At 34.8% G+C, this 26,127-nt stretch overlaps 1 protein-coding gene across 3 annotated transcripts in view; it reads left to right on the top strand.

Annotated features, from left to right (window-relative positions):
* LOC128985728 (protein FAM13A-like) overlaps positions 1–26,127 on the top strand; it is a 64,805-nt gene that overhangs the window by 12,634 nt on the left and 26,044 nt on the right. Inside the window, exons 1-3 of one of the 3 annotated variants that reach the window (XM_054405539.1) lie at positions 8,487–8,597; positions 17,946–18,157; positions 26,013–26,111. In XM_054405539.1, the coding sequence (XP_054261514.1) occupies positions 26,049–26,111 (63 nt within the window). In that variant the 5' untranslated portion in view covers positions 8,487–8,597; positions 17,946–18,157; positions 26,013–26,048. Of the gene's footprint in view, positions 1–8,486; positions 8,598–17,945; positions 18,158–26,012; positions 26,112–26,127 lie in introns of those variants that run through there. The other 2 variants (XM_054405540.1, XM_054405538.1) reach the window with 2 other exon arrangements.

Below are 26,127 nucleotides of genomic sequence, written 5' to 3'. Positions count from 1 at the left end.
GTGACAACATCCGTTGTATATTCTTCATGTTTTTAAGTTGCTTAGCATATCTGACAAAAATGATTCATCTCCCCAAGTGAGTGTGTACCTGGATTCCTTACTGTGAGACCAGGCCTCTCCTCTACTCTTCTTATTCGTAATAGATTTCCTATTATTTTCTTCTCCTCCTGTTTTCAACATTTCTCCTTTAAACTCAAGAAATTGTCTGTTCTTCCAACAAAACTGATCGACAGTTTAGATTTGTCAATAACCTCATAAATATTACAAACATCAATATTTACTCCCAAAAAGCTGGTGAGTTTCTTTTTATATACAGTTGTTTTTGTTTTAAAATTTGTTTTCAATGTAATTCTTATGGGGAAGATGCGACCTTTGATAGCGTCTCGTGCCCTTAATGGTAAGAGTTTTTTTAAGTCCTAAAACCTTAATGCAATACTACAAATTAAGACGAATTATTTGACACCTCAAACGTTAAAATCGGTCCAGAAATAACGGAGGAGTTTAGTTCACAAAAATAGCCTCACATATTAATATTAGAGAAACTGACTATAGTTTAACATAATTAGCCGAAATATCATGCATTTGCCAATATCACATTCCTCCAAACTCAATCATTACCTAAAAAACCATCGTCAACGAGCAATTTAAATAGCAACTAAAATAAATACCATACTTACATACATCTTACATCCGAAATAACATGTATATGCATTACACATTACAACATCAATCATTCAATCACATTCCCAACTCAACAAGCAATTAAAACTCACGTTCAACAACAGCGACTAAACCATCTTTACAGATTCCCAAAAATTTGTTCGCAGTCTGGACGACTCATGTTCAGGTAGTCCACAGCATTTTTGAGGTGTTCGCAGTCTGGACGATTTTACCCTTGTTCGCAATCTGGACTGTTCGCAATCAGGACACAACCTTGAGTGACCCCTCGTTTTGAAGGGTTTGTCAAGACAAAAGCAGTGGCACAAATCGTAGGTCGATATGTCATCCCTAGACGAAATGGCAGGCATTCAAAAACTTGATTGGGTAAAAAAGCGCCCATTTCACCAATTAAAAATGTTGAATGCCTGTTATAGTAGCCCCTATTGAGTGATCAGTCATTTTATAGCTTTTGTACCGCTAAACCTGTCACAAACGAATTGTTTGAAGTACAGATAAGACAGGAAATAAATAATCTAGAGCACAAATAATACACATCAATAACACATAATAAAACTAATTTAATACTGTAAAACACACACACAGACAAAAGGTATTACTATCAAAGTAATGTTTGCTGCTATTACCTGAATAATTCATAGATGTTGGAATTGATGGCCAAGAGCAACTTGACAAAGTCCTAAGCGATTGTAAAATTCGTTTAATACTCTGCCAATTGTTTGCTGATCAATTGCCCGTGCTTCCGCCAGAATCCTTTCTGAAAGCTCTTGTAAGTTTTCTGGTCGATTTACATACACTTTACTCTTAAGATATCCCCATAAAAAATAATCCAAAGGGGACAAATCGGGAGATCTTGCAGGCCATTCTATGGAACCCCTTCTACCTATCCACTGATCTGGAAAAGTCTGGTCCAAATAGTCCCTTACATTTACAGCGAAGTGGGGTGGAGCGCCATCTTGCTGAAACCAAATACTTTCATCCACGGCATGCTCTTCATCCTCAGGAGGAAACTCTCTTGAAATAGCGGGTACAATAGACTCGCGCAACAGGTCCAGATAACGATCACCATTTAAATTACCTTCAATTATAAAAGGTCCAATTACCCTAAATCCAACTATTCCTGCCCAAACGTTAATCTTCTGAGGGTTTTGTGTATGGCATTCTTGAGCCCAATGTGGATTTTCATCAGACCAGTACCTCGAGTTTTGTCTATTGACGTGTCCATTGAGGCTGAATGAGGCTTCATCAGAAAATACTATTTTTGTTTTAAATAACGGATCTTGGATACACCGCTGCATCATTTCTTCACAAAATTGAATTCGACGATCAAAATCATCCTCGTTCAATTCATGAATTAGCTGTACCTTATAAGGATGAAATTTTTCGGCTTTCAGAGCTTTATGAACCGAAGTGTGACTTAAACCTAGATTACTACCGAGCTGACGAGTAGATGTAATGGGATTTTCTTGAATACTCAAAAGCACATTCAGTGTCATGTCTTCTGTTACAACTGATTTACGTCGACCAGTTTTAGCTTTATTTGCTACATCCCCTGTTTCCAAGAACTTAGTACAGATCTTACTTACCGTAGATCGGTTTATTTGATGATCTGGGTACAGTTCATTAAATAACTCACAAGTTTCTTGATATGTACGTGACCTATCCCCATACCCAACAATGCGGAGAATGTCAATTTTTTGCTGTGTACTTAAAAGAACCATTGTTAAACAAAACTACAGAAGCACTTGAATACACCTCTCTCTACAAAATTAACTAAACCAGAATGAGTAGATGAAACATTATCGAAAGAATATCCTTTAGAAACCCAAACAGCTACTGATAAGAAAGGGTAAATGGGAAATCCCAAGCTAGAAACCGTTTTTAAACTACGTTGTGCATCTGCATTTCGAAGGATCTGAGATAACCAAAGCTACTTAAATTATTTCTAAAATTTCAATTTACTATTTCATAATTTCCTCTCTTACTTAATTACTATAATAATTTTTATAAAAAGTCTTTTTATAATTATATTACATAATTATAAACATAATTAATTGACATTTGGTTCTTGACCACCATTTATTTTAGGATAAACGGATTTTTTATAATTCTGCACGGGGCTGGGGCAAAATTTTGAATACGATAAAAACATCCACTTTTCAATCTAATAATGGTATCTGGAGTTCGGCTTACCCAATGTAACCCATTTAAAAGGTAAATTATGGGTATCCACACTGGATTTCGTTTGCCCATCTCGAAATTTAAAATGGCCGCCATTCTGGTTAGGGGTAAGATATCGACCTCAGGTTTACGGCATTGTATTTCTTTTGACAAACCCTTCAAAATGAGAGGTCACTCAATAGGGGTTGCTATTTAAAAAAATTAAGTTACCCCCTACCCCTACCCCCCCTGAGGGGGTGAAAAATTTTTTCTGATGCAAAAAATTCCGGAACCTTGGTTAACAGTCAATGCCACAAACAAAATATTTCTATCTATTTTGGTTTAAAAAATACAGATTTGTTTCCATACTTAATTTACACACTGTATATATATATATATATATATGTCCGTTAGTGTGATAACTTGCGAAAATAATCTGATTTTGATGAAATCACTTTCATAAATAACAAAATAACCTAACGTAAAATGAATCATTATAATAATAGAGATAACAGTAATTTGGGTATGACACACTATGTTAATCTTTGAATCACAACCAACAAACTATTAGTTTGCTAAGGATAACTAATTTTAACGATTGCACAGTTCTTTGTCATTTACCTTTCTGCTATGCAACTCAATGTAATAGCTTCTTGTTTAGAAAATTACACCAAGAGGTAATAGATACCAATGTAATAGATTCTTAGTTGTGTTTTAATGGTTTCAATTGCTTTTGAAACACCTCCTTAGCCCCTCCCTCTTCTTCCTCACCGTTTTTTATTTTTCAATCACATCATCAGCAAAATACCCCCGCCGTAGCAAACCTGCAGACTAAGCGAATTTCCAATTGCCCGATTGGGTTTTCAATTTAATCTACTGTATTTAAATAATAGTGTATATCTTGGAAAACCAACATCTTTTAAAATTAAGAAACAATACTCATAATCATAATACCAGAAATAAGAACCATACCTCAATCGAATTCCATAATTTAAGTAAAACTGTAAATAGTCATATAGTTTTGTCATTTAAAGTGTATATAACTTTCTTGAATGTTGAATCCATAATTAAATTACACAATATAAAGGATTTCAAGAATACATTTTATTGTTGGCTGACCAATAACCTATTTTGTAGTTTGGAAGAATTTTTTAACAATAAGATTCTTCAGTTGTAATTATTCTAAATACGTATTATAATATGTCTCCCTTTGTTTAGTTAGCTATAAGTATTTTATTAGCCTAATAAAAAAATGGACTAGGCTATGCTATAATTTTAGCTGTATCTTGACATTGTAGATAATTTGTACAAATTCAAAAGACAATAAAGCATATGTCATTTCATTTCATTTCAGCTCACCGAAATGCACCAAAACACACCAAAATCGTCACAAGATTTTACGTTGGGATAAAAAGCCTACTTTGTATTATCCTAAATTAATGCTATTTATGAACTATTTGATAAAATATAATTCATACAATGGCCCTGCACATTATTCATCTCCTTATGAGTAAAAAATATGTTGGTAACTAAGTTAAATAACCAGCAAATTAGAATAAATATTATTATCCCTTCATGTCAAGATTTTAAGCCATCTACACGTTGAATGAACTATGTATTTTATGTAAAGAGGTATGTTAGACCCAACGAAACGTTCAGAATGAAATAATTAACTTGGTTCGTCCATGATAATTATACCAGAAAACATCTTAAAACCTGAGATAACGATTTTGAAGCTCTCCTTTTCAAAGCGTAGTCTTGTTTTCCCCGAAGGCAAATTCGTTACAAAACTACGGCGCAAACCAGTTATCAGTGGCACGTTTAATTTCGGTCTGATGCTTATGTATAATGTATATCACAGCGCTCAACACAGCCTTATCAGCACTGAAATAACCGAAACGTTTGTGCGAATAATGCCAATGACGTGCAGAATATCTCGCTTTAGAAACGTGTTTAATGTATGCGTAGAGGCGCAAACACAAGGTCGGCTTGAGGAAGGCCGGCGACCGCATGTCGAAACGCCGAAACCCACTCTCACTCGCCGGCCGGCAACGGCCAACCTGCAAACTGGATGTGACGAAACTGCTGTAGGTTCATTGGTATTTTACAGCTGCTTATTATTTCGGTGTTTTATAATGTCGACATTTGTGGGATATGGTCTATTAACCCCGAAATGTTGGCGCAACTGACATTAGTTTTGATATTTTTTTGCGGAGGGGGTTAGTAGGCCTACGTGCTCTTATTTTGTACTTATTGACATTATTAGGTAACATCGTTTTAACTGTTTGGATACCATCCATTCGCTTACAAACTATTTCTTGATAAGCCATGGAAAGTTTGTGATTTTAAAAGTGAAAGAGGTCGTAAGACATACCTTCGATCCAGAATCGACATTCCAACATTCCACTTTGAATTGCGGCCAAAAAACAAAATCCTATCCTAGGCGCAACTTTGTATCTTAAACTTTCTTAGACTGATATTGGTATGTAAAACATTGTAATTTTCCTCAGATTACTTCAATCATAGGCGGCCAATGTATTTCTTGGGCATATCAAGTAAAAATATATAGCCTACCTAGGTATCTAAGGTAAAAAGGACTGTCTCCATATTGCATGATAATTTATGCGATAAATTTGTTTCTTTACAGCGCTACACTTATTAGCACCTAACCATATAAATTATAGTTTATTTGTGTACAGCTTACGTTTTAAAGTACTAACAAAAATTTGCACTAAGGATTTACTACTAATTAGACTTTATTTTCTAAACAAGAAATTGGAAAGATGAAATTTACGATATTAGCACTCCTGTTGACAAAAATGAAGCGAACATTTAGTGATAAACAATGAATAAATTAAATTACGTTTTGAATCACCCATAAAATGGATACAGTAGGCCTAATTTACATACTTTAGATTTTGTCAATCTAACTCACGTATATAGTAAATTGATTTTTGTTTATCAAAGCTACCACAGTAATAATTAAATTCTCCTTCTTCAGGGTTTCTTTTTTTGTGTGGGGGGCACAAAGAGGTTTAAAAAGCCTTTGAATCTACATTACGTACCCATTTATGCACATGTTTCGAAACTCAACACAATTTATGGAACGGGCTTTGAAAACATTTAGTAAAAGTTTCAACTTCTTAACAGGTGTGAAACACAGTGGTATAAAATCAACATTCAGGTATTGTCCGATTATTTTGACACTTATTGTTGAACAGCTTTTTAATTGAAGGATGTTAATTACTTATCCCTAAATTTCTCAAGTAAATTGTTTCTGTAACTGAAGTTTGAGGTGTGACTTAAAAATGCTGAACTAAATCTATATAAATTGTGCAGTGTCTCGGAAGTCAGGGTTTTTTAATTTCACGATTCTGAATCAACTACATAATAATGAAAACAGTTACAATTAAAAATCGATGTAAATGATTTCAATTTTTATTTTTACTAAGAAAATCCTCGATGCTGGTTCTATAGTGGCGGTAGGTAGGTAGCGGTTTTGTCAATACTTTCATCTTGTTACTTGGCGTGCTCCACTCTAACTTGGGGGTTTAGGTCAAATGGTTATAAAATGCTCCAAGTTTTCCTTGCTTGTCACTCCGAGGGTGCAACTTAAATTAATTTTTACTATCTGCATTAATTACGGGGTTGTCGCCAGATTCGGGAAAGCGGAGTTTTAGCCTTCTGCAGACGTACGAGTGAATTAGGGATGAAGATTTGTGTTTCTAAAACATAAATTTCATCAAGTAAATAATACTGTACTAATTTCTCCAAGTAGTGTCAAAAACGAATACATCATCTTGTAGCGTTGATGAGATTAATTAATTAATTTCTAACAAAGACAGTATGGAATTATTTTTTTTTTAGTTAGGATGATAAATATTACCCTATTACCAAGAAATTGTTATAAGAACGTAGATTAACAAGACTTCGTATTATTTTATCCACCCAGCGCTTGAATTTAGGATACAAAGACAAAATATTTTCTCATATCATAATTTTCACCTCTATTTCAATTGCTAAAATAGGATCTACTCGTACTTTTCACGAAACTACTTTGATAGAAGCCATTAAAAACTCTTATCGCAATATTCTGATATGGATTTTTACTGTCAAGTTTATTGATGCCGATATTTGTGTAGTTTCCATGCATACTCGTAGTGAACAATAGTGAACGTGCAACTCCTAAACCAAGAGCATTAAAAATTACCATTAAGAATCTAAAGAACTTGTCATTATGTAACAGTTGCACTATAGATTAAAATACCCCCGCCTTTAACCTTTACCTTTAACAGGAAAGTACCCAATAGGGTTTGTGTTTCCGTCAGGTTTATAAGTGTTTAGAGTTATTTTGGTTTACCAATACGTGTCATATCGTTATATTTTAAGCACTTTTAAACAAAACAACAAATCTTCAACTATAGCTGGTTCTATTTTGACCCAAGTTAAAAGCGCAACGTGTTATATTAACCCAGAGGATTTAATTTTTATATCAGCGCTCTCAAACGTCACCAACATAAAACACACACAGAACAGGGCTTAGATTTGACACTAGGATGAAGTCTACTTGTGCTGTTTTAGTCCATTACCACTGAGGTGATAATTATTTGTATACTAGACTAGACAACATACCACAAGTGTCGTCTAACTAACTGGTGAATATATGAAGAAGGCTAAGGATAAGGTCTTGTTTGACGCGACCTCTATACGTCATAGTTGTAGCCCTGACCTCCCCGTTTCTACCCCTCGTCCACCCACAGTTCATGGACAGTTTGGTTGTGAATTACAGTTCAAGTAACAGTAAAGTCCCTATGTTACGCCAAAGCTGTGTTACCAATTTATGCAATACTGCACAAAACATTGAAGCGGGTTTTTATTTATATCGAGACGCTTTAGAATCCAAAATCTCATCCTTCTTCTGTAGGTGGGATGGGACGTAAAATAATTTGAAATAAAACGCTTTAAACGTTGTAGATAGCCAAGTGATTATAATCATTATCACATTGTTATTAATTTGTAAATATTTTTGTGGGCTTCACTCATACCCCACCTTTTTGTTTCTTGTTGGCTGATGATATCCAGAAGTCATATATAATAGAGATACTCACACACACACACACACACACACACACACACACACACACACTTACACACAACAACCGTCCTGGAAATTACGTCCAACGTTTCACGAAGAAAACGTTGTGTTTTGCGTTCGACCCGCGTTCGGGAGTCTCGGGACAAAAGTCAAGTTTTTTACCCTGACGAGGCGGGACGTTTTTGGGATACGCGAAACTAAGCACTTGATCTCCAGGATTGCGTGTGTTGTGCGTGCTCAAATGAATGCTTTTCTCTTCAACGCACGTTGAAAATAGGTATAATTGTGTGAAAAGTAGAAATGTTTGAGTTTAGTTCAACCTTATCCATGGAATAATGTTTTCAAGTCGTATCTAACAAAACAAATCGCCATTCAACAAAATCGCAGGTATTTGTAGGACGGGGTTCGTGGAGGTGGAGTGTAACAGTTGTATCCGCTGCGTATGTGTGTGTGTGTTCGTGGGGAGGGGTAATTTAAAGTCGGGTTTACAACGTAGTTGTGCGAGAGAGAGTGTGAGAGAGAGGGTGAGCTAGGACCCGCGTTGGATAGAGAGAGAAGGTAGATGCGCGCGCCGGCTCAGCGCGTCTTCAGCGTCTAGTTATTGATTCAGCGAGCGTTCTCCGTGTTGAGTGGACGTGTCTTATGGAGTAATACAGCGTGTACGGTAAGAATATTTACAAGTGGCTAAGTACTGTAGTGACCAGTCGAAAATATTTATTTACGATTTTAGAATTACTCCCTATGGAAAGTGTCCGTATTTTATTTACCGGTACTTCCCTCCACTCCCTTGAAAACCTCCCGTTGTCTTAAGTGGTTAGGTAAACAGGATGTTTAAAAATGTTTAAATTGATGGAAAATGTTTTTTTTTTTGTTAATGGAGTTGTTTTTCAATATGTGTGCCCGAAGGTTATGTAAGGGACAAGAAGATTTGAGGTTGTTGTGGGTTTTGTTTCTCTAAGTCGTGTGAGGTACTTATACGTAAAACGTGATAATCGTCGGGACCATCATGGCCGGGCTCACCTGTTAGCCTTGATCATAATGGCCCAGCGTGACTGTTGATGGTAAATATATTGCTAGAGTCTTGGGCTAGGTCAAAACATTTGTCTAGTGTAGCTGGCAAGGACCAATTTATGTGCGAATTTGGTTATTTAGTGTGTGGATTAAAAGATACAAGAAAAGGTCGCAGATTTCATAAGTAGGCTACATATTGATATCTGGAATCGATCGACAAGAAGTGGTTTTGAAGAGATTTTCGAAAAAAATAATTATGCTTAGGTCCCTTATTCAGTCATAAGAGTTTTGGTCTAAAGAATTCCATTAGCGAACAATAACGTGTTCTAAATTAAAACACCTTTTAAGTTCCCCTAACCAAACAAATAATCAGTACATATACCTGGTTTATAAAAATTAAGCAACGGCCAAGTAGATTATTACATAAGCGCAAGGTGAGTGATTCGGGCGGTATTGGACTAGTACTTTGTACAAAAAAGAAAAGAAAAACTAAAAATTCTTTGTAATTAGTTTAGTATCAACCGGACCTTGCTGACAAGTCTAACTAGGCTAAGCCACGCCACAGTAATAAATAAATGTATTTTAATTTGCATATAGTATCAGATACCGAATATTATAATTAGCTTTATACATTTTTAAATTTAGAGATAACTTTTATTATTGGTTCGTAATTTCGACTAAGTAAGGACAGTTAATTAGCGTACCACAAGAGAACCCTAATTACAGCCCGCATTGACGGTATCAGTTACCAACCTCTCAAAACCCCATAAGCCAATGTAGCCAAATGCCAAGATTTGTGTAGGATCCGAAAATTCCAAAAATGTATACAGAAATTACTGTTTCTTCCTTGCAAATCCAGACCCAACTCTCTCCAATCCAAGTCAGTCCTGCTATGATTGGATTGCGATTAATGTACAAGTTCATACAAATGGACTCATTTTGGCCAAAGACAATCATTACCATTACCATTACCATGAGATAGAGACGCTATGTGCGTATTTTTACCTATGAGTGAAGGACGAGTGTAGAATGGAGTGTGATGCCTTGTGTAGCTTTGTACTGACTAGGATCAGCTGTTTTATTAGTCAGGACCATATTGAAAGCCAACTCAAGGACAACTGATGCACAGTTTTGAACCACCATAAAGCTTTATAACTCATTGTTTGTGATACGGTTAAAAGTGTCACGGTATTAGTGAGTAGTTTAAATTCTATTTTAGCTCATAGCTAGTTGAATATAATATTTGTGATTTCGTCACCGGTATCGGGGATAAGTACAATCTAGAGTTCTAGTAGTTTCCTCAATGAGTTGTTCTAAACGGAAATCAATAGTTCGATTGATGCTTTGAAATTAGTTTGCCTGCCTCTGTGTTTCCCTTATCTGCGATTGTTTGTAAATTAACGATGCTTAAATTTACGGATATTGACGAGATACATAAGATAATGTACTATAATAACGTTTCACTGTATCTGTTTTCCTTATCTTCGGTTTTTTTTGTAAATCGAGGAAGTTAATTTAATTTATTTACGACAAGAATTATCAAATTGGCAAAAACTGTTGAAGTATTTGTTTGATGATCTTAGAATAGGGCATGTAAGTACTCGATGGTATTTACCAAATGATTTTCTTACTGCAATGTATACATAAGGGCCAAGATAAAGTTACCGGTAACGACTTTTTTCGTCCATGAAACAAAGTTAACAAAGTTGAATTGAATATTGGCAGTACAGTCCCAAATAGTTTAAGAACGAGTCGAAAGCTTGAGTATGGTGCAGAAGGCTACGTCCAAATTCACCAACATTTTTGGGGTCGTTTCTAATGTCCAAATTCACCAACTTTCTACCTTTAGCAGGTACGATATTTCTCCCGGCGGGCGGGGAAGGAATTCCGAATAGTTTGCCCTCGCCTGCTCCGTCTCGTCTCGGCGAGAGTGTACTGCTTAGCCCTAATAGTACTGTTTAAGCTGCGATTGTTTCAGGCAGCTTTAGGTTAGGTTAGGTTAGGTTGGGTTAGGTTAGGTTAGGTTAGGTTAGGTTAGGTTAAGTTAGGTTAGGTTACAGTACACTCTCGCCGAGACGAGACGGAGCAGGCGATGGCAAACTATTCGGAGGGAATTCCTTCCCCGCCCGCCGGGAGAAATATCGTACCTGCTAAAGGTAGAAAGTTGGTGAATTTGGACATTAGAAACGACCCCAAAAATGTTGGTGAATTTGGACCTGGCCGGTGCAGAACTTGTTCATTATATTTTGGTTTTATTTTTTACCATTAGTACACACACAAAACGTTAGACGAATTCAATTTATATTCCACATTTTAGGAACATTTTGTAATTTTATTAATTAAATAAACGTACCTTACAATATCACAACACATTTATTACAAAGTACACATGATTTTAAATACAATTAAAAAACAAATACGAATATTTTATGGGAACTGTTATTTTTATTAGACCTAGTGTTTTGTTGGGTTTTCCCTATAAAGAAGCTTTTTAATTTTATAATTAAATTTTTATGTTAATCCATGTGTTTCAAAAAAATTGTAAATAGTTGTCCATTCTATTGATAATGGTTGTTCCGTTCTAAAATGCTTGTTAAATTAGTGACGCATAGCATAAGTTAACGTATCCGGTAGAAATGACTTTTTTATATGTGTCTCCTATGGTAGAGTTATGATAAAAGTTGTATTTTCAGTTACGTGTATGCCATGTTTCTGAACTATAATTACCTAGATTACTTGTCAATGTCACCTGTAAGTATCCAGGAAATCGGAATAAACTCATACGTCCTCTACCGTTGACACATATTGATATATTTTTTTGTATAAATAATGTGTATTCGACTTTTACACTATTTAATATAACTACTGTGTGTTTTAAACCATCCAATTCCTGTGTTCTAATATTCCAATTTCTATTCGTTTACCGTTTACGTCGCAAAATTAGAAAACCCTCGAAATTAATACAATACGAATTAAGTGATATTCACTTATCTTCGTGAGTAGGTGTAATAGAGTTTGTCGTGTATATTTTGAACGATCACGCGAGTTTGAAAATCTTACCACGGACGGAATTTACAATGCACAATGTTGTTTCTAGATGATACTTGTGTGCAGCTAGTCTAAGCTTTGTTTACTATCATTGCTATCGTTAATTGTTATCTGTAAGATAGTATGTCAACGTCTCACACTGATAGCGGCTTTTTGAAAAGTAACACTTGAAAATCGCAATGTTTTGGCTTTGGTTTAGTAATCTGTCTCTGTGTACAAATCCTGAGTTAAGTGTACATTGAGTTGCATAATTGAGTTTCCAGTTGGTTTTTTCGTTACACTGCAGCAAAATAGCCGTTTTGCATGCGTTGCGGGTCTAAAGTAGCATTTTTACTTTCCAGGGAGTAAAAATCATGTTTAGTCTCTAGGGAGTAAAAATCAGCTTTTGTCAACAGTTGAAAATTTCGATTGTTGCAAACGTATCGATCGAAATTATTTATCGATTGATTTATTAGGTAAGGTTTTATCCTATTGCTTGACATATCGATGGTTTATAACGCAATCTACTAGACGCAATAATCGAATCACTTACTTAAACAGCTGCTTTTTTGCATTAGCAGAATTGCAAACAAGCTGGACGTCGTTTTGAGCAGTTTTGAGAGGTTATCTTTACATACAAATTATTTCGTTTTCTAGCTTTGTTTTCGTTAATTAATGATCCAATATGACGAAAAATATAGTTCACTACACGGGCAAAAAGTGACTTTTTAACCCTCGCTCATTTTCCGACTTCGGCTTCGCTCCAACTTCTAATTGTTAGGTGAGCACTAACAGTTTGGATAATACACGTTTCATTCTGTACATGAAATTTGTAATTAGTTGCATAGAAATTGGTAGGCCTACTATTTTTTATTTGGTATAACAACGGAACATTTATCTTATGTTCCACACAATAGAGTCCACTGGTTGCTGTTGTTTTGTTCATGACGTAAATTAGATTTAAATTGCCAATGTCCGGGGCGAGTGTGACCACGGTAGGGGTGTTGATGTTACTGACCCGTTATTGTTGTCAGTGAGCGCTAGGGGATGAGGATGACCCAGATATGTCGCGCAGACTCCCACCCTCGCCACACCTACGTCAACCTGAACCTAGTCAACCTGACACTGCAATTACGTGACTTGTTACTAGATTAACGCTATAGTGACTTGTGTCTGCATCTGCACATTAACCTCTCGTACTGGCTCATCCCTTGCTTTGCTGGATACGTTCCAGAATGGTTCCAGGCACAGGCATGAGGCATATGTGGGCGGGCAATTCAAGGTTAAAAGAGGTTGTCAGACTTTTAAAGAACTTAAGATTTTCTCAAACTAATATCATGTTCCGTAGTTTTTTTATAGTTAACCTACGACACTAAATTGATCAGTCAGAATTTGTTATTGCTGTAGTTTGATGCATTAAATTACTATACAAATCTCCCGTGTTCAATCGTAGGCCTAATGAATAAACGTCTACATAAAATTATAAAATACCACATCCTCTGTCATGAAATCAATATTTTTGATCAACTAGGCTAGAACCTAGCCCGGGATGGGTTTTCATCTTTTTTGGCTATCCAGGTTGCAGCAAGGGTTAGCGGAATTTTACCCCTTGAGCAAAACTGACGTCACAGCCTAGGGGGTAAAATTCCGATCGCGAACTTTTGAGTTGCACAACCTGAGATGAATAATATAAGAGTGGAATTATAGGCCTAATTATACGCATTTTTTCACGGTTGTAAATGTAATCAGAACAAATTAAACTATAAAACCTAGAGTGTATGGGCCGGAATTTTACCCCCTTCATGCTCAAAATGTGCGGCCTGGATTTTTCACCCCGGAATTTTACCCCCAGATTTTTACACCCGTAATTTTACCCCCTGTCCAGACTCCAGATATAGAATTTAGTGAGAATAACTAATTTTGTACATACTGTAATATGTGTTTTTATAGAAAGACGTTTAAAAAATCAGTTTATTTACCGCTGTTCATATTAAATGTTGTTTGGAAAATTAAATTTGTAAACAAAATATCAAAATAGTCCAAAACCTGTAGAAACTTAAGTTATCCTACTGTTTCCCTGAAAAATATCACTAAAACATTAATTGTTTTCCTTAACACTTGGATAATTCGGAGGCAAAGCCTACAGAAAGTTGATACAGCAAAGGTGGTGGAATCTTCCATAATTAGACAATCTACACTGTTAAATTTATTGATGGTTATTAATTCATTCTATACTACATTTACCATTACTTTGAGGATTTGAGTACTTGTAGGATTTGTTTAGACGTTTTTAATAAACTTATTAGTTCACTGTACCTTCCATTGAGCATTTTATTAATTCCATGCTGACAAGATTTTAGACAAAAAAAAAATGTACTAAGCTTAGAATTAGACTCAATAATATAACCTTTTCTAGGGAAAACTGGCAATACTTACTGATAAACCTTTTTTCACGATGTGACATGTGTCCTATTGAATTCTTTCCGGGTGTTAAATCACAAAAAAATATAATAAGGGGTTTGGTGAAAAAATTTTCCTTCCGTTGGTTTAGGTTGTGTTAGTTTTAAAGCGACAGTATTGTTAAATACTAGCTTTTGTTTGGATACACTCTTGCTATAAAATCCACAATCCTCAAAATAATCCGAAAATATGTTTACGCCTTTTGCGTTATTGCAGGACCACTTGCCATGCGATTAACCAGCAGAAGTACTCAATGAGGATGTAAACTCGTCAATTTAAATTATCAAGCAATTCCTTAACTTATTTAATTCTTTAAGCTATTATTTAACTTAAATGATTGCTGTCAAAGCCACCTCAACCTACGCAACATGCTCAACTTAATCATTCCAGAGGTTACCTATGATAACACTTATCCTTATCACTATGTTATAATGTACTAAACTTGTACTTTAGTTGGAGGAATGACGTCAATGGCAGATAACGGCCCTATCTAATACACTTGTTGAGCTTTTCTATTAGGCTAAAGTACTTTTTGCAGGCTTACGAATTCCCAGTGCTTAGAATATTCAATATTCTTAGTTTTAGTGAAAATACTGAACATTAAAAATGTACTTTTTCAAATGATGATGCAATTTTGACGTAAACTTCAATAATTTGTGCGGCACTCTGAACGATTGTGATTTGACTGGTTTAAGCAGCGTGATTAAAATTTGACGAGAATCATTGAGGCAAAAATCAAATATCTGACTTTATTATATTTTGCTGCATCATCTTTATACAGTAATTTTACCAATGTATACATTTGGGTTTCCTTTCAAAATTAAATTACATAAATTGTAATTCAACATTAAATTCCCACTTTTCTATTTTAAACATCTCTTAAAAAGCAACTAGCATAGGAAATTAACAAACTTGTTGTATATTAAAATGTATAACTGTGATTGTTGTATATTTTAGCGAATTTCCTAAAGCGAATTATCTATTACTGTAGGTCTCAAAATAAGACTTAGACCCAGGACCATATTACTTTTTTCATTTTGGAATCCCCAGAAGCCATACACCATCTGTTCAAATTCATAAATGTATAAAAATGAAATAACAGCCATTGTTTGTATGTCCGTTAACATGATAACTCCCATTACAACATTACAACACTTAAAAATGATCTGATTTCAATGAAATTAGGTAGTAGTGTGTAAACTTACGTTTATTCAAACAAGTTCGCAAACCACATCATTGAACTTTGAGAACAGGATTTTATGGGGTAAAATTGGGTTTTCTTATTTTTGACCTGTAAAACTTAAAATTTGAAATACTATTACCATTTTGTAGAGCTTAAAAAACAAATAATTTAGTACTGTACATTGAAGCGTGGTTGTACGCTAAATGGTTATGGAGAAATTAATCAATCACCCCCACTGTTGAACGTTCACATTTTAGCAGTACTACTTTGGCTCTAACCAACATTAATAAATGTGAGGGACAAGTTGACATTTGGGCAGTGACATTTAGGACGCACCTGTGGTATACAAGTGACAAGTATGAGTTTGAATGTTTGTGATGTACACCGATCCATTACATTCACTTATTACTTTGTCAGACTCTGCCCACCTGCGTTTATGTTGAGTGAGCATTTTGTGGGCATTTGGGACAGTGCCATTTGTGGACAATGTGGGCATTTTTTACTAGAGCTATACGATTTAATAAAATAAAAAACATATTTACAAATGCTTAGTTTTAACAACAAAATCTTAATACTTCGGCTGTGGAACTTTCCTTAAGGATAGCTCTAAGGGGAACTCAATTTTTTTACATTTTAATTATGTAATATGAGTTTTAATAGTTATTTTATGCCTTAAAAACTCAAGAACCTTATAATTCTCTAACATATGCTCGGCAATCGTAGTCTTAGTTTAAATACCTATGTAATCTATGTGGTAATTATTAGTGCATTTAAGCAAAATAAAAAAGCAATTATTTTTATTTTTATTGGGGTTTCTTCTAATTGTACTACAATACAATATAGGCAACTCATTAGTAAACATAGCCGTCTTTAAATTGCTCCTTCAAATCTTAAATGTTAAATAACTGACACGTGCAGTTTGCGCTTCTGAAACAGATAAAGAGAGAAATAATTAACAGTTATTGTGGAACATTGTATGGAAAATGTATCGCTTGATGTGCAACATTTGTTCCAAGAGATTCAAGGCCTGTCCTAAATTGCCAATTGAAGTGAGTAGTGAATGGTTGACCTTAACTTAATTCCTCGTAAGGTCTGCTCATAACTCAAGTTCGGCTTCTGAACACCAACTGTGAGCATGCGATGTTCGTAGGTTGGCATTTAGACATAATGACATAATTTAGACATAGGTGGATATAATGACATCTAAAGTTTACCTTGGTTGTAACTTTTGTTATTGTCACTATAGCATTGGTGAACATAAAATACACAACCATTGACTTTGAATACTGTAAATCACAATGAATCCTTGATAAGTCCTCGATTTAGCACTGAAATGATGGATTTTGTCCTGGTATTTTGATAAAATACTATTCCACAGATTTATGTCACAAAAGGTCTACCCATACCTATTGAATCTTTGCCAAAACTAAGGTAACTTATCACAAGTTATACAGGGTGTTTTACAGTCTTGTCGTGTAATCTTTTGAAGTATCTGTAACTTGTAAGCACAATAATGCAAAAATCCTTTTAACACTTTGTGTAGAGTGGAATGCTTCATGCTGCAGATATTGTTGATTGTCTTGGATTATTAAGAAATGATTGTTGAATTCTTGGAATATTTTCTTTACTTACCCTTGGACGGCCATTCCCTTTCTGTGGTGTTCATGAACTTCTCCTACCATGCTTTTATCGTGTTCTTAGAAGGAGGATTTTACGTTAAATCTTCTTCTAAATCTACACTGAACAACAATATGAGACTTAGTTGCTATGAACCACTCAACACACTGCCCCTTCTCTTGAGGATCCAATCCCAGAATGTTACTGATTTGTTTTTGTTCATTCCACAACAATGTAAGAAGGTACTGCTAATCAAAACAACTTATTATAAAAATTTTGTGGTTTTCCTAACAAATAATGAAAACTAGAAGTTTCTTCCTCTAACACAGGATGAGTGAGTCAAAGCTAGAATTGATCATTTTGTGTAAACACCCAGTAAGTTATTATTGAGAATTTATTGCAAATGAGACTCAACATTGTGCTTTCCCAAGTTGAAGAGTTAGAAAAATACGTTAAAAGTAAATTATTGGTTTCATGCCAAGAAAGGTTTGAAATTAAGTTTCCAAATGTGATTTCATACCTACCTAATAAACTAAGTACTATCAACGTGTCAGCTGATTTAGTAATTTAGCGAGCGAGAATGGTCATTTCCACTCTAGAGTGGAAATCATCTAGAGCTGTTTTGCATACTGTTTACAAATGTGGCAATGTGATTATTTCCATGCAGTTGTAGAAAAATACAATTTATCTAATTAATTGATGTTTTTGTTGCAGTAGTGACTACAGGGGTGAAGCGGTAATCTCACTCCGGTCCAGTTCCATGCTCACGTACCGACTGGTCTCCACCCATTTTCTGAAACAGCCGTAGTTGTCAAGATGTGCCGTGACAGAGACATGAACCCCCCGACCCCCTCCAGTGTCTCTGTCTGAGCCCCCCTCCCCCCTCCACCTCCGCCAAACTGTGGAACGTCGCCAAGGGCTGTATTGTGAGTATGCCACTTCTAGAAATAAATAGTAAGACCTATTTTACGTTCAATTAATCAAGCCTCAAAGACAGCAACGCTAGCTTATTTTTATGTCCCACCTTATTCAAGACACTAAGGTTCTTGCGTTTTACACATTACTTCAGGGTAGGCCTAGAGGGTTGTGACATTATCCCTAAGACAAAATCCATTAGTGATTTGGCTGTATTTGATTCTGGGACTTTGAAATTTAAATTGAGTGTCAAATACTTGGATTTGTTGTTTAAGCAGTGCATGGGTGCAAGATGAGGGTACAGTAGATGATCTTTGCAGCTTTTTTACTCAGCTGTAAGCTTACCTTCAGTCAGAACTGTTTATTAAAATCACTATCAGTATACCAGGGTCCAACATTGGCAGGATGAAGTACAATGTAGATGGATAGTAGATATGATCTTGAGACTTTGGGGCTTTAACTCAATAACAGAATTTTTTCTATTAACAATTCATATATAGTTAGTTAGCTGAGCTTCTTTTATTAGTTGATAACAAATTTATAAGTAACCTCTGTAAAGCCCCGTTTACAGCCAATTTGATCTCTGGCAGTTTTAGCGAATTTCCCTATAGGAAGTAGCTATTACCGTAGGTGGCAGGTAAGACCTGGACACGGGACCGATATACTTTTTCATTTTGATGCCCCTGGAGGCCAAAATCACCATTAGTTTAAAACTTTATGTACATTACATACGTCCGATAACTCGGGTAAGTTTTGTCCGATTTTGATCAAATTTTGCTTGAAAATGTAGGGCGAGATAAACTTGAATGAGTTCGCGAACCAGCATAATTGGACCATGGGAATGGGGCTTTATGGTGGGTTTTATGGGGTAAAAATAGACTTTTCTTATTTGTTTACCCTTAAAACACAAGATTTCCCAATTTCTCTTCAGTGACTTATATTGTATAGATGTAAAGTTAAAGATGTTGGCTGTCCTGCAAATTCGCCTGTTATATTTTTGTTGGGTTGGCGTAAATGAATTACATTGCTAAAAATAAATTCACAAATATTAAGTTTACAACTATTTTAATGCCCCAGATTAAATCTTGTTAATGACAGACACTCTGCTTGTGCCGTTGTTTGTTCAATAACCAATGGAGAAATGTTCAGGCCTTTTATATTGTTTAACTCTAAGCAATTAAATTTCAGAGCAAATTGACCAAATTACTACTTACTTTTAAACCAATTGAATTTGTCATTATTTAAAATATAGTTTATCTATTTAAATATAATCTTGACAAGTAGTTAATAAAAATACAAGTAATAGAATGAGCATGGGTGAATGTCAACTTTCTTTAATCTACCAATTAATTTCTTCCATCAATAAGTATTAGTTGATTACATACACTATAATAATGAGTGATATAACTATGCAGTCATGGATGATGTGGCAATATAATCAAGGAACTAGATGAACACTTTTCTAGTAAAAGAAATTTTCTTCTACATAAAACATACCTAAATATTATATTCATTCTGGGTTATTTCCAGTTTGCTTGGAAACAATAAATTCCATAATAGAATCACGTTGAATATATTTTCAAGTTTTCAATGCACAATCAAAATTTAAATTGTAATAAGTATAAATGTATTACATTTTTATTTATTAATGAACAATTCTATACAGAAATAACAAAAGTTTAAAATGTTTTAAAAATGTTTCAACACAATCAACTGACAAAGTCACCTCTAGAAGGCACACGATTGCCTGGTTAGCAGCAATGGTCCAAATTACTATCCACGACTTGGTTCTGGAATTTTCTGCTCGCATGTTTCCAGTCATTAACAGTTTGCGTTGTCACATCCACACTCTTAAATCAACCTTCACGTTTGTCATCGGCTGGTAAGTCGAAGTTGTAAATTTCATGGAAGGAATTTTTTAAAAGATATTGTATCTACTTTAACTAGTTATCAAACTAAGTATTACTGTTAAAAATGTTGATCAGTTTGGCCATAACGGCAATATTTATTTATATTGAGCTCTCCCTCTAAAAATCATTGATTTTTTTTAAAGTTGTTGTTTTAACTTGCTTATACCCAAGAAGGTACTGCAATTAGCCTTACAGTAGACTCCCTCTTATCCAGACTCCTCGGGACCGAGGCCAGTCTGGATAACGGGTTTTCCGGTTAAGCCGACATCTCCAAAAACTCATTAAAATGGACCGTTTACAGCGATATTCGACTTAAATTTAGGAGAGCATTGTATTTAGACATGTGATCACTGGTCTCAAATCTTTCCCACAAGTTACAGTACCGCTCACTTCCTGCCGATCTAGTCCGGTTAAACCAATGTGCCGATAATAATTGTCCGGTTAAAGGGATGTCATTTCCGTCGACTGTAGTCCGGTTAAACCGATGTCCGGTTAAAAGGTGTCCGGATGAGAGGGAGTCTACTGTACCAACTAACTGTCCCCACTTCTTTTAAGATATCCATCCTCTTTATCAACTTAGTCTTGGCTCCTTCAAATTTCCTTCTATTCTTTGGGTATATGTTTTATTCTATAAATATTTAATTTTTCACATTAGTATCATCACATTGTATCATCATCTGCCCTCATTAATGTCCAGGTGCTGTCTGCTATCCGCCTTATCAACCACTTTTGGTAATTTCAATTAATTAATCGATTATTGACATACTTTGTATGTATATTTTAAGATGAATTAGAATGCAAGATGAGTGTAGAATAGGGCAAGAAATTATGTGTACCTTTTTTGTCCGCTAAGATCAACTGTTTATTTAGCAATGATGATAAGTAGGAAGCCCTATGATCAATGACAGTTGGGTCCTGTAAAGAACCATAAAAAATCTGGATTTTCTCAGGATTGAACCTGAGACCTTACTAGGCAAATACTATACACACTCATGGACCGAGCCACAATTTTAATTTAAAAAATTTATGAAGTTAAGAGAGGTGATTTACATTGTCAATTTCAACTGGTGTACAAAGTCTGTAAAAGACAGTTGGCCAAGAGATGAGTTCTGACCTGTGTCAACCGGTTTGGTGACCCAACCAAGTCTTGGTTGACTAGTGACCTCATGTCCTGCAACCACAACCAATTGGTCTTCTGGACTGTCTGTCTGGTTGTTGTGTCACCAGTCACTGTGTTCTGTCCATTCTTAGAAACTACCTGAACTACAAGTGAATAAAATAAAAGCTTCAAAAGTGTGCAGAGAAAGTTTAAAATATATTTAATCAGCAAAACATTACTAAGTTTATAATAGATTACTATTCTGTAGTTTAAATTATAGTTTACTAGCTGTACCCGCGGGCTTCGCCCCGTTTAACTTCATAAGTATTCGCATGGCTCATTCACGTCCTGGTTAAAGTTCGTTCGCTACGCTCACTCACCTTTAGGTTGGAGCTCGTTCGCTGCGCTCACTTGCCTTCAGGTTAGCTCGTTCGCTACGCTAACTCGCCTCCAGGTTGAAGTTCGTTCGCTACGCTCACTCACCTTTTGGTTATAAATTAGCTGTTGTCATATATTTAAAAAAATTAATAGTGCTGCACCCTGTTGGTAATCCTTTTAACTTTTATGCTATTGAACATCATAGAACAGAACCAACTTGTTTAATTGAAACAGCTGTTAAGATTCATTAATTCCTTTTAAATATGATAAATCATAAGATTAACATGGGGAACTACAGAGCCACTGGGGCGGAGCCCGAAAGGGTTTTTTGAGATAAGAATATGTTTTAATGTTAATCGGGAATGTGAGCTATCATCATGCCAAATTTCAGCCCAATCCGTCCAGTAGTTTATGCGTGATTGAGCAACACACACACAAACACACACACAAACATACACACAAACATACACACAAACTCACAAACTTTCAGATTTATAATATTAGTAAGATAATATTTTTCTGGTATTGTGTAGATAAGTTGTTAAAAGTTTTAGCCTAAATAGGTGTAGCCTAATTTGCTAGTAGGGAAAATTATTAAAGCTCAAAGTTTGATTGAAGTATCATGATAGAGATGGTTATTGAAACATTACATGTTTTTGTGCCAATCTGACAACACTAAAGTTAACTAGGTGCACTGACTCGATTAAAACATACCATTTTCCAAATGGTGAAATACCTTTTCCCTGTCCTATTATCTATACTCATGATCGTTAAGCTATTAAAGGTTACTCCATGATAAAACACCGAAAGGAAACATAACGGCAAAGGGGAAATATAAATGTTAAGATAATGTTGGGGGGCTAAAGTATCATACAAAACCATTTTAGACCAGTGAGGTGTCTTAAATCTTTCCTTATTTAAGACATTCTAATCCAAATGATTCCTTTTAAAACAATCTATAATTACTCTGAATTTTCTTTTAATTCCATTTAATCTTTTGTTCCGTGTAAAAATTAATGTGAAAGGTAGACCTGAATTTTAAACGGTACATAAAGAGCAGGAGTTTTGCTGAAGTGGAGCCGGCTTAAGCTCTTAAGAGTGGGTTGACCCAGATAGCGGTCCTGGCCATTGTCACTGGCTCTACCCCACTTTAACCTCGCCAAACTTCACTAAGTCCCGATAGACTACTAACGAGCATTCCCATTGCAATTTAATTATTGTAGTCAGTTTTATCCTAATGATATTTATTCTCAGACTCATAATTTTTTTCTTTCCTATTGAACACAAATTAGTTAGTGAATATCTATATATAAAGCCCAAAGTACCCATGAACTTTTGATAAATCTATATATAAAGCCCAAATACCCATGAACTTTTGAAAAAACTACAAGTCACACCCCCCTTAAACTATATACTTAAAATGTTCGTCATGATGAGAAACCTTGCGCAAAACTATCCATTATTTCATAAATTGCCCTTTAAGGTCGTAATTCCTTTCTAAAGGGAACTTTCCATAGGCGGTACCTAATGTTAAAAATACCTCAGCTGTACTTATTTGTTTAAATTACTGTATTCTGTTTTGTTTATTTCAGCTTAACCTAACCAATCGAATAATTTTATTAATACTTATGAAGTCAAACGGGGTGAAGCCTGTGGGTAACAGCTAGTAGTGTTTAAATAGTGTTTGCTTAGTAAGGCGAATCTGAAGGTAGCCAATTTAGTCTTGAGAAAATTCTGTAGCTTTTTAATGGCTCAAAACTGAACCCAGCCTTGATGGGTTAATAAAGTATCTATACTTAAAAACAGCTGATCTAAGTCAGTAACAAAGCTACAAGCTACTCATCCTCCACTTGTGTCCAGCGATTGTGTCTCTTACTCAATGATAAAATGAAGCTGGTTAAATAAATTAAGGAATGGCTAATAATGAAATACTAGAGGTCGTCCAGTGGTCGAAACTCGACCAAAAATATATAATGTACAGACTTCTCTATTTTCACCCCACACTGTAAATAAAACATGTGATTGGCATTTCTTCTTCTATTTGTTTTGATTTTCTGTTTATATTTTGTTGTTATTTCGTCACCAGCATGACAACCCATAAAGCCCATGTTAATTTTATTCAAATTTCAAATTCATTTTTTGTGCTTATTTCTGAGCCTATTTTAATTTTTAAAGGGTTTCTGCACATCTACAGAAAAATATCTTTCTAACGGTATGCTTAGATTTTCCCTGCGATGCACACGAGCTGAGAAAAAAGGTTTTAAAGAAACATGCTTGCCTATTAATATATAGATAGATACTGTGTCAGGTAATGTAGTGACTGTATTTTTTTTTGAGTGTTTTGGATCTAAATAATCGGCCCATAATGAAATGAAATTAAATTAAATCGGTTTATTGTCCTTTGAATTTTTTCAAATTATTGACAATGTCATAAAACAGCTAACGTTATAGCATAGTCAGTTAATAAATACAATATAGCTAACTAGACAAAATGAGACATGTTACAATATATATTTTAAATATTACAATTGAATAATCTTATTCTTACTAAGAATAATTCGTGGCATTTAGAATAATGGAAGTGATTAACCCCCATAACCAACAAAATCCAACAGTACTTTCGTCTACTATTTGCTAACTCTACTTAAAAATTAATACCAGACTAAATTAAAATCATTTAGAGAAATCCTGCTAATCCTGCTCTAAATCCTGCTAATCCTGCTATAATCCTGCTAATCCTGCTTTTTATGTACCGTTTAAAATTAAGGTCTAGCTTTCAAATAACTTTTTACATTGAACAAAACTTACTGTCTTAAGGGCAAAAGTAATGATATTGTAATAAATAAGAATGATGCATCATGCATAAGAGAATGTTTTTTGATTTGAGATATCATATGACAACATGATAGAATGTATTTGAAGATGATGTGTTGGATTTAACGTAGGCTATACAGAATATATTTCAATATTTAGCAGATGTTTATTGAGGAGGATATAGAAGTTTTGTTTAACTTGCTCAAATTATCAGCCATGCAACAATTGGTATTGTAAATGTAGCAATTGAAATGAAAATGAAATAATACTAAAATGAATTGTTATAATTTCAATTAAATACACTTATACACAGTAGCCAGTATTTCAGATAAAGTAAGATTCTTAAAAATTAGACTCATATAAAGTATATTTTAACAGATATGGTTTTATTTATAAAGCCCCAATTCAATTGATATAATTGAGAAATGAGGCAAGAACAATTAACGTTTGAACACAAAGTATCAATGAATGTATTCATTGGTAATATTCAAAATTGAGTATGATTGATCTGACAAGAATGCCACTATGACCCATTGAATATGAGGCTGCCTTGAAATACAAGGTCCTATACCTGGTAATTGCCATTTCAGAACATCTTTGACTACTTGAGACAGATTATATCCAGACAATTCTTGGCATCCTATTGTTTCTAAACAGTAGAAGAATGTCTTCACAGGAACCTCAGACTTTAGTTATGATTGATTACTGTACTAGGTTGGTTCATTCATTGTAAAATACAACAGTATTATTACAAAATGTAATTTTATTTTATTTTAATTATGAACACAAAGTGTACCTTTGATTTTAGTATTTGAATTCAGATAGTTAGAGCTTTTAAAAAATAGGCATTTTTCGTATACTGTAACACTGTAGTTTAACTTTAACCGATCAAAATGTGACACCTTATGTAGAATGAAAATAAGGTACTATCGACAATTGAAGCAAATGGGATGTTTACTGTCAAATATACTGATAATCAGTGGCGGTTCTAGGGCTCTGACAAGGAGGTGTTCCATTCTAGGAGGGGGTGTGAAGGGGTTCTCCTACAAAACATTTGCTATTTTTAAGTAATTTGGTCACTTTTAAAAGCCATTTTTAACTTCTAGTAACTGTGTCCAAAAACCTCTGTTAAGTATTTTATCAAAATGTATGTTAAATATTTCCAGGTCGTCATTTCAAAAAAGTATTAAGTATTAAGGGTTAATGAGAGCTTTAGCCCCTACAGCCTCTCCCTATAGCCCCCCTTGCAAACCGCCTCTTATTATAATGTGAAACCTGTGTGTGAGGTTAGAATGTGATGCTTAGGGAAAATTTAGGTTAGCCCTTAGTAGTGCTGATAAATTCACACATTCTTTGAATATTGTAAAACTGAAAGTACATAAAAATAAATAAAGTAAATAAAATACACCTGTAACATATATATTTACACTCATACTCATACTGTTGACTCACGAGGTGGCAAATACATATAAATTATGGTACAGTAAAATATTAATTTACCTGTGTCTGATGGTGATTGAAGTGTCCAATCATAAAATTGATGACCACTTATATGTAGTATTTACCGAGTCAACAGTATAAGTGTAAATATATATGTTACAAATGTTATTAGACATATGTTGCAGTACTGATGATTGTGATATTGATGTTTGGTTTTGTTTCCAGTGCGGCTGGGGAAGTGAAGACAGCTGCTGTGACATCATGCGCCGTCCGACCTTCTGTAACAACTCTGTCGCAGTCCAACCTCCCAGATCTTCCGATAAGGTAAACACATACTCTG

The sequence above is a fragment of the Macrosteles quadrilineatus genome, unplaced genomic scaffold, assembly GCF_028750875.1.
Source record: "Macrosteles quadrilineatus isolate MER2022 unplaced genomic scaffold, UCM_ALF_1.0 Scaffold_2__2_contigs__length_208266976, whole genome shotgun sequence".
NCBI classification, from domain to species: domain Eukaryota; kingdom Metazoa; phylum Arthropoda; class Insecta; order Hemiptera; family Cicadellidae; genus Macrosteles; species Macrosteles quadrilineatus.
Note: the sequence above shows the minus strand (reverse complement) of the source record. Positions and strands in the feature narration are given on the sequence as shown.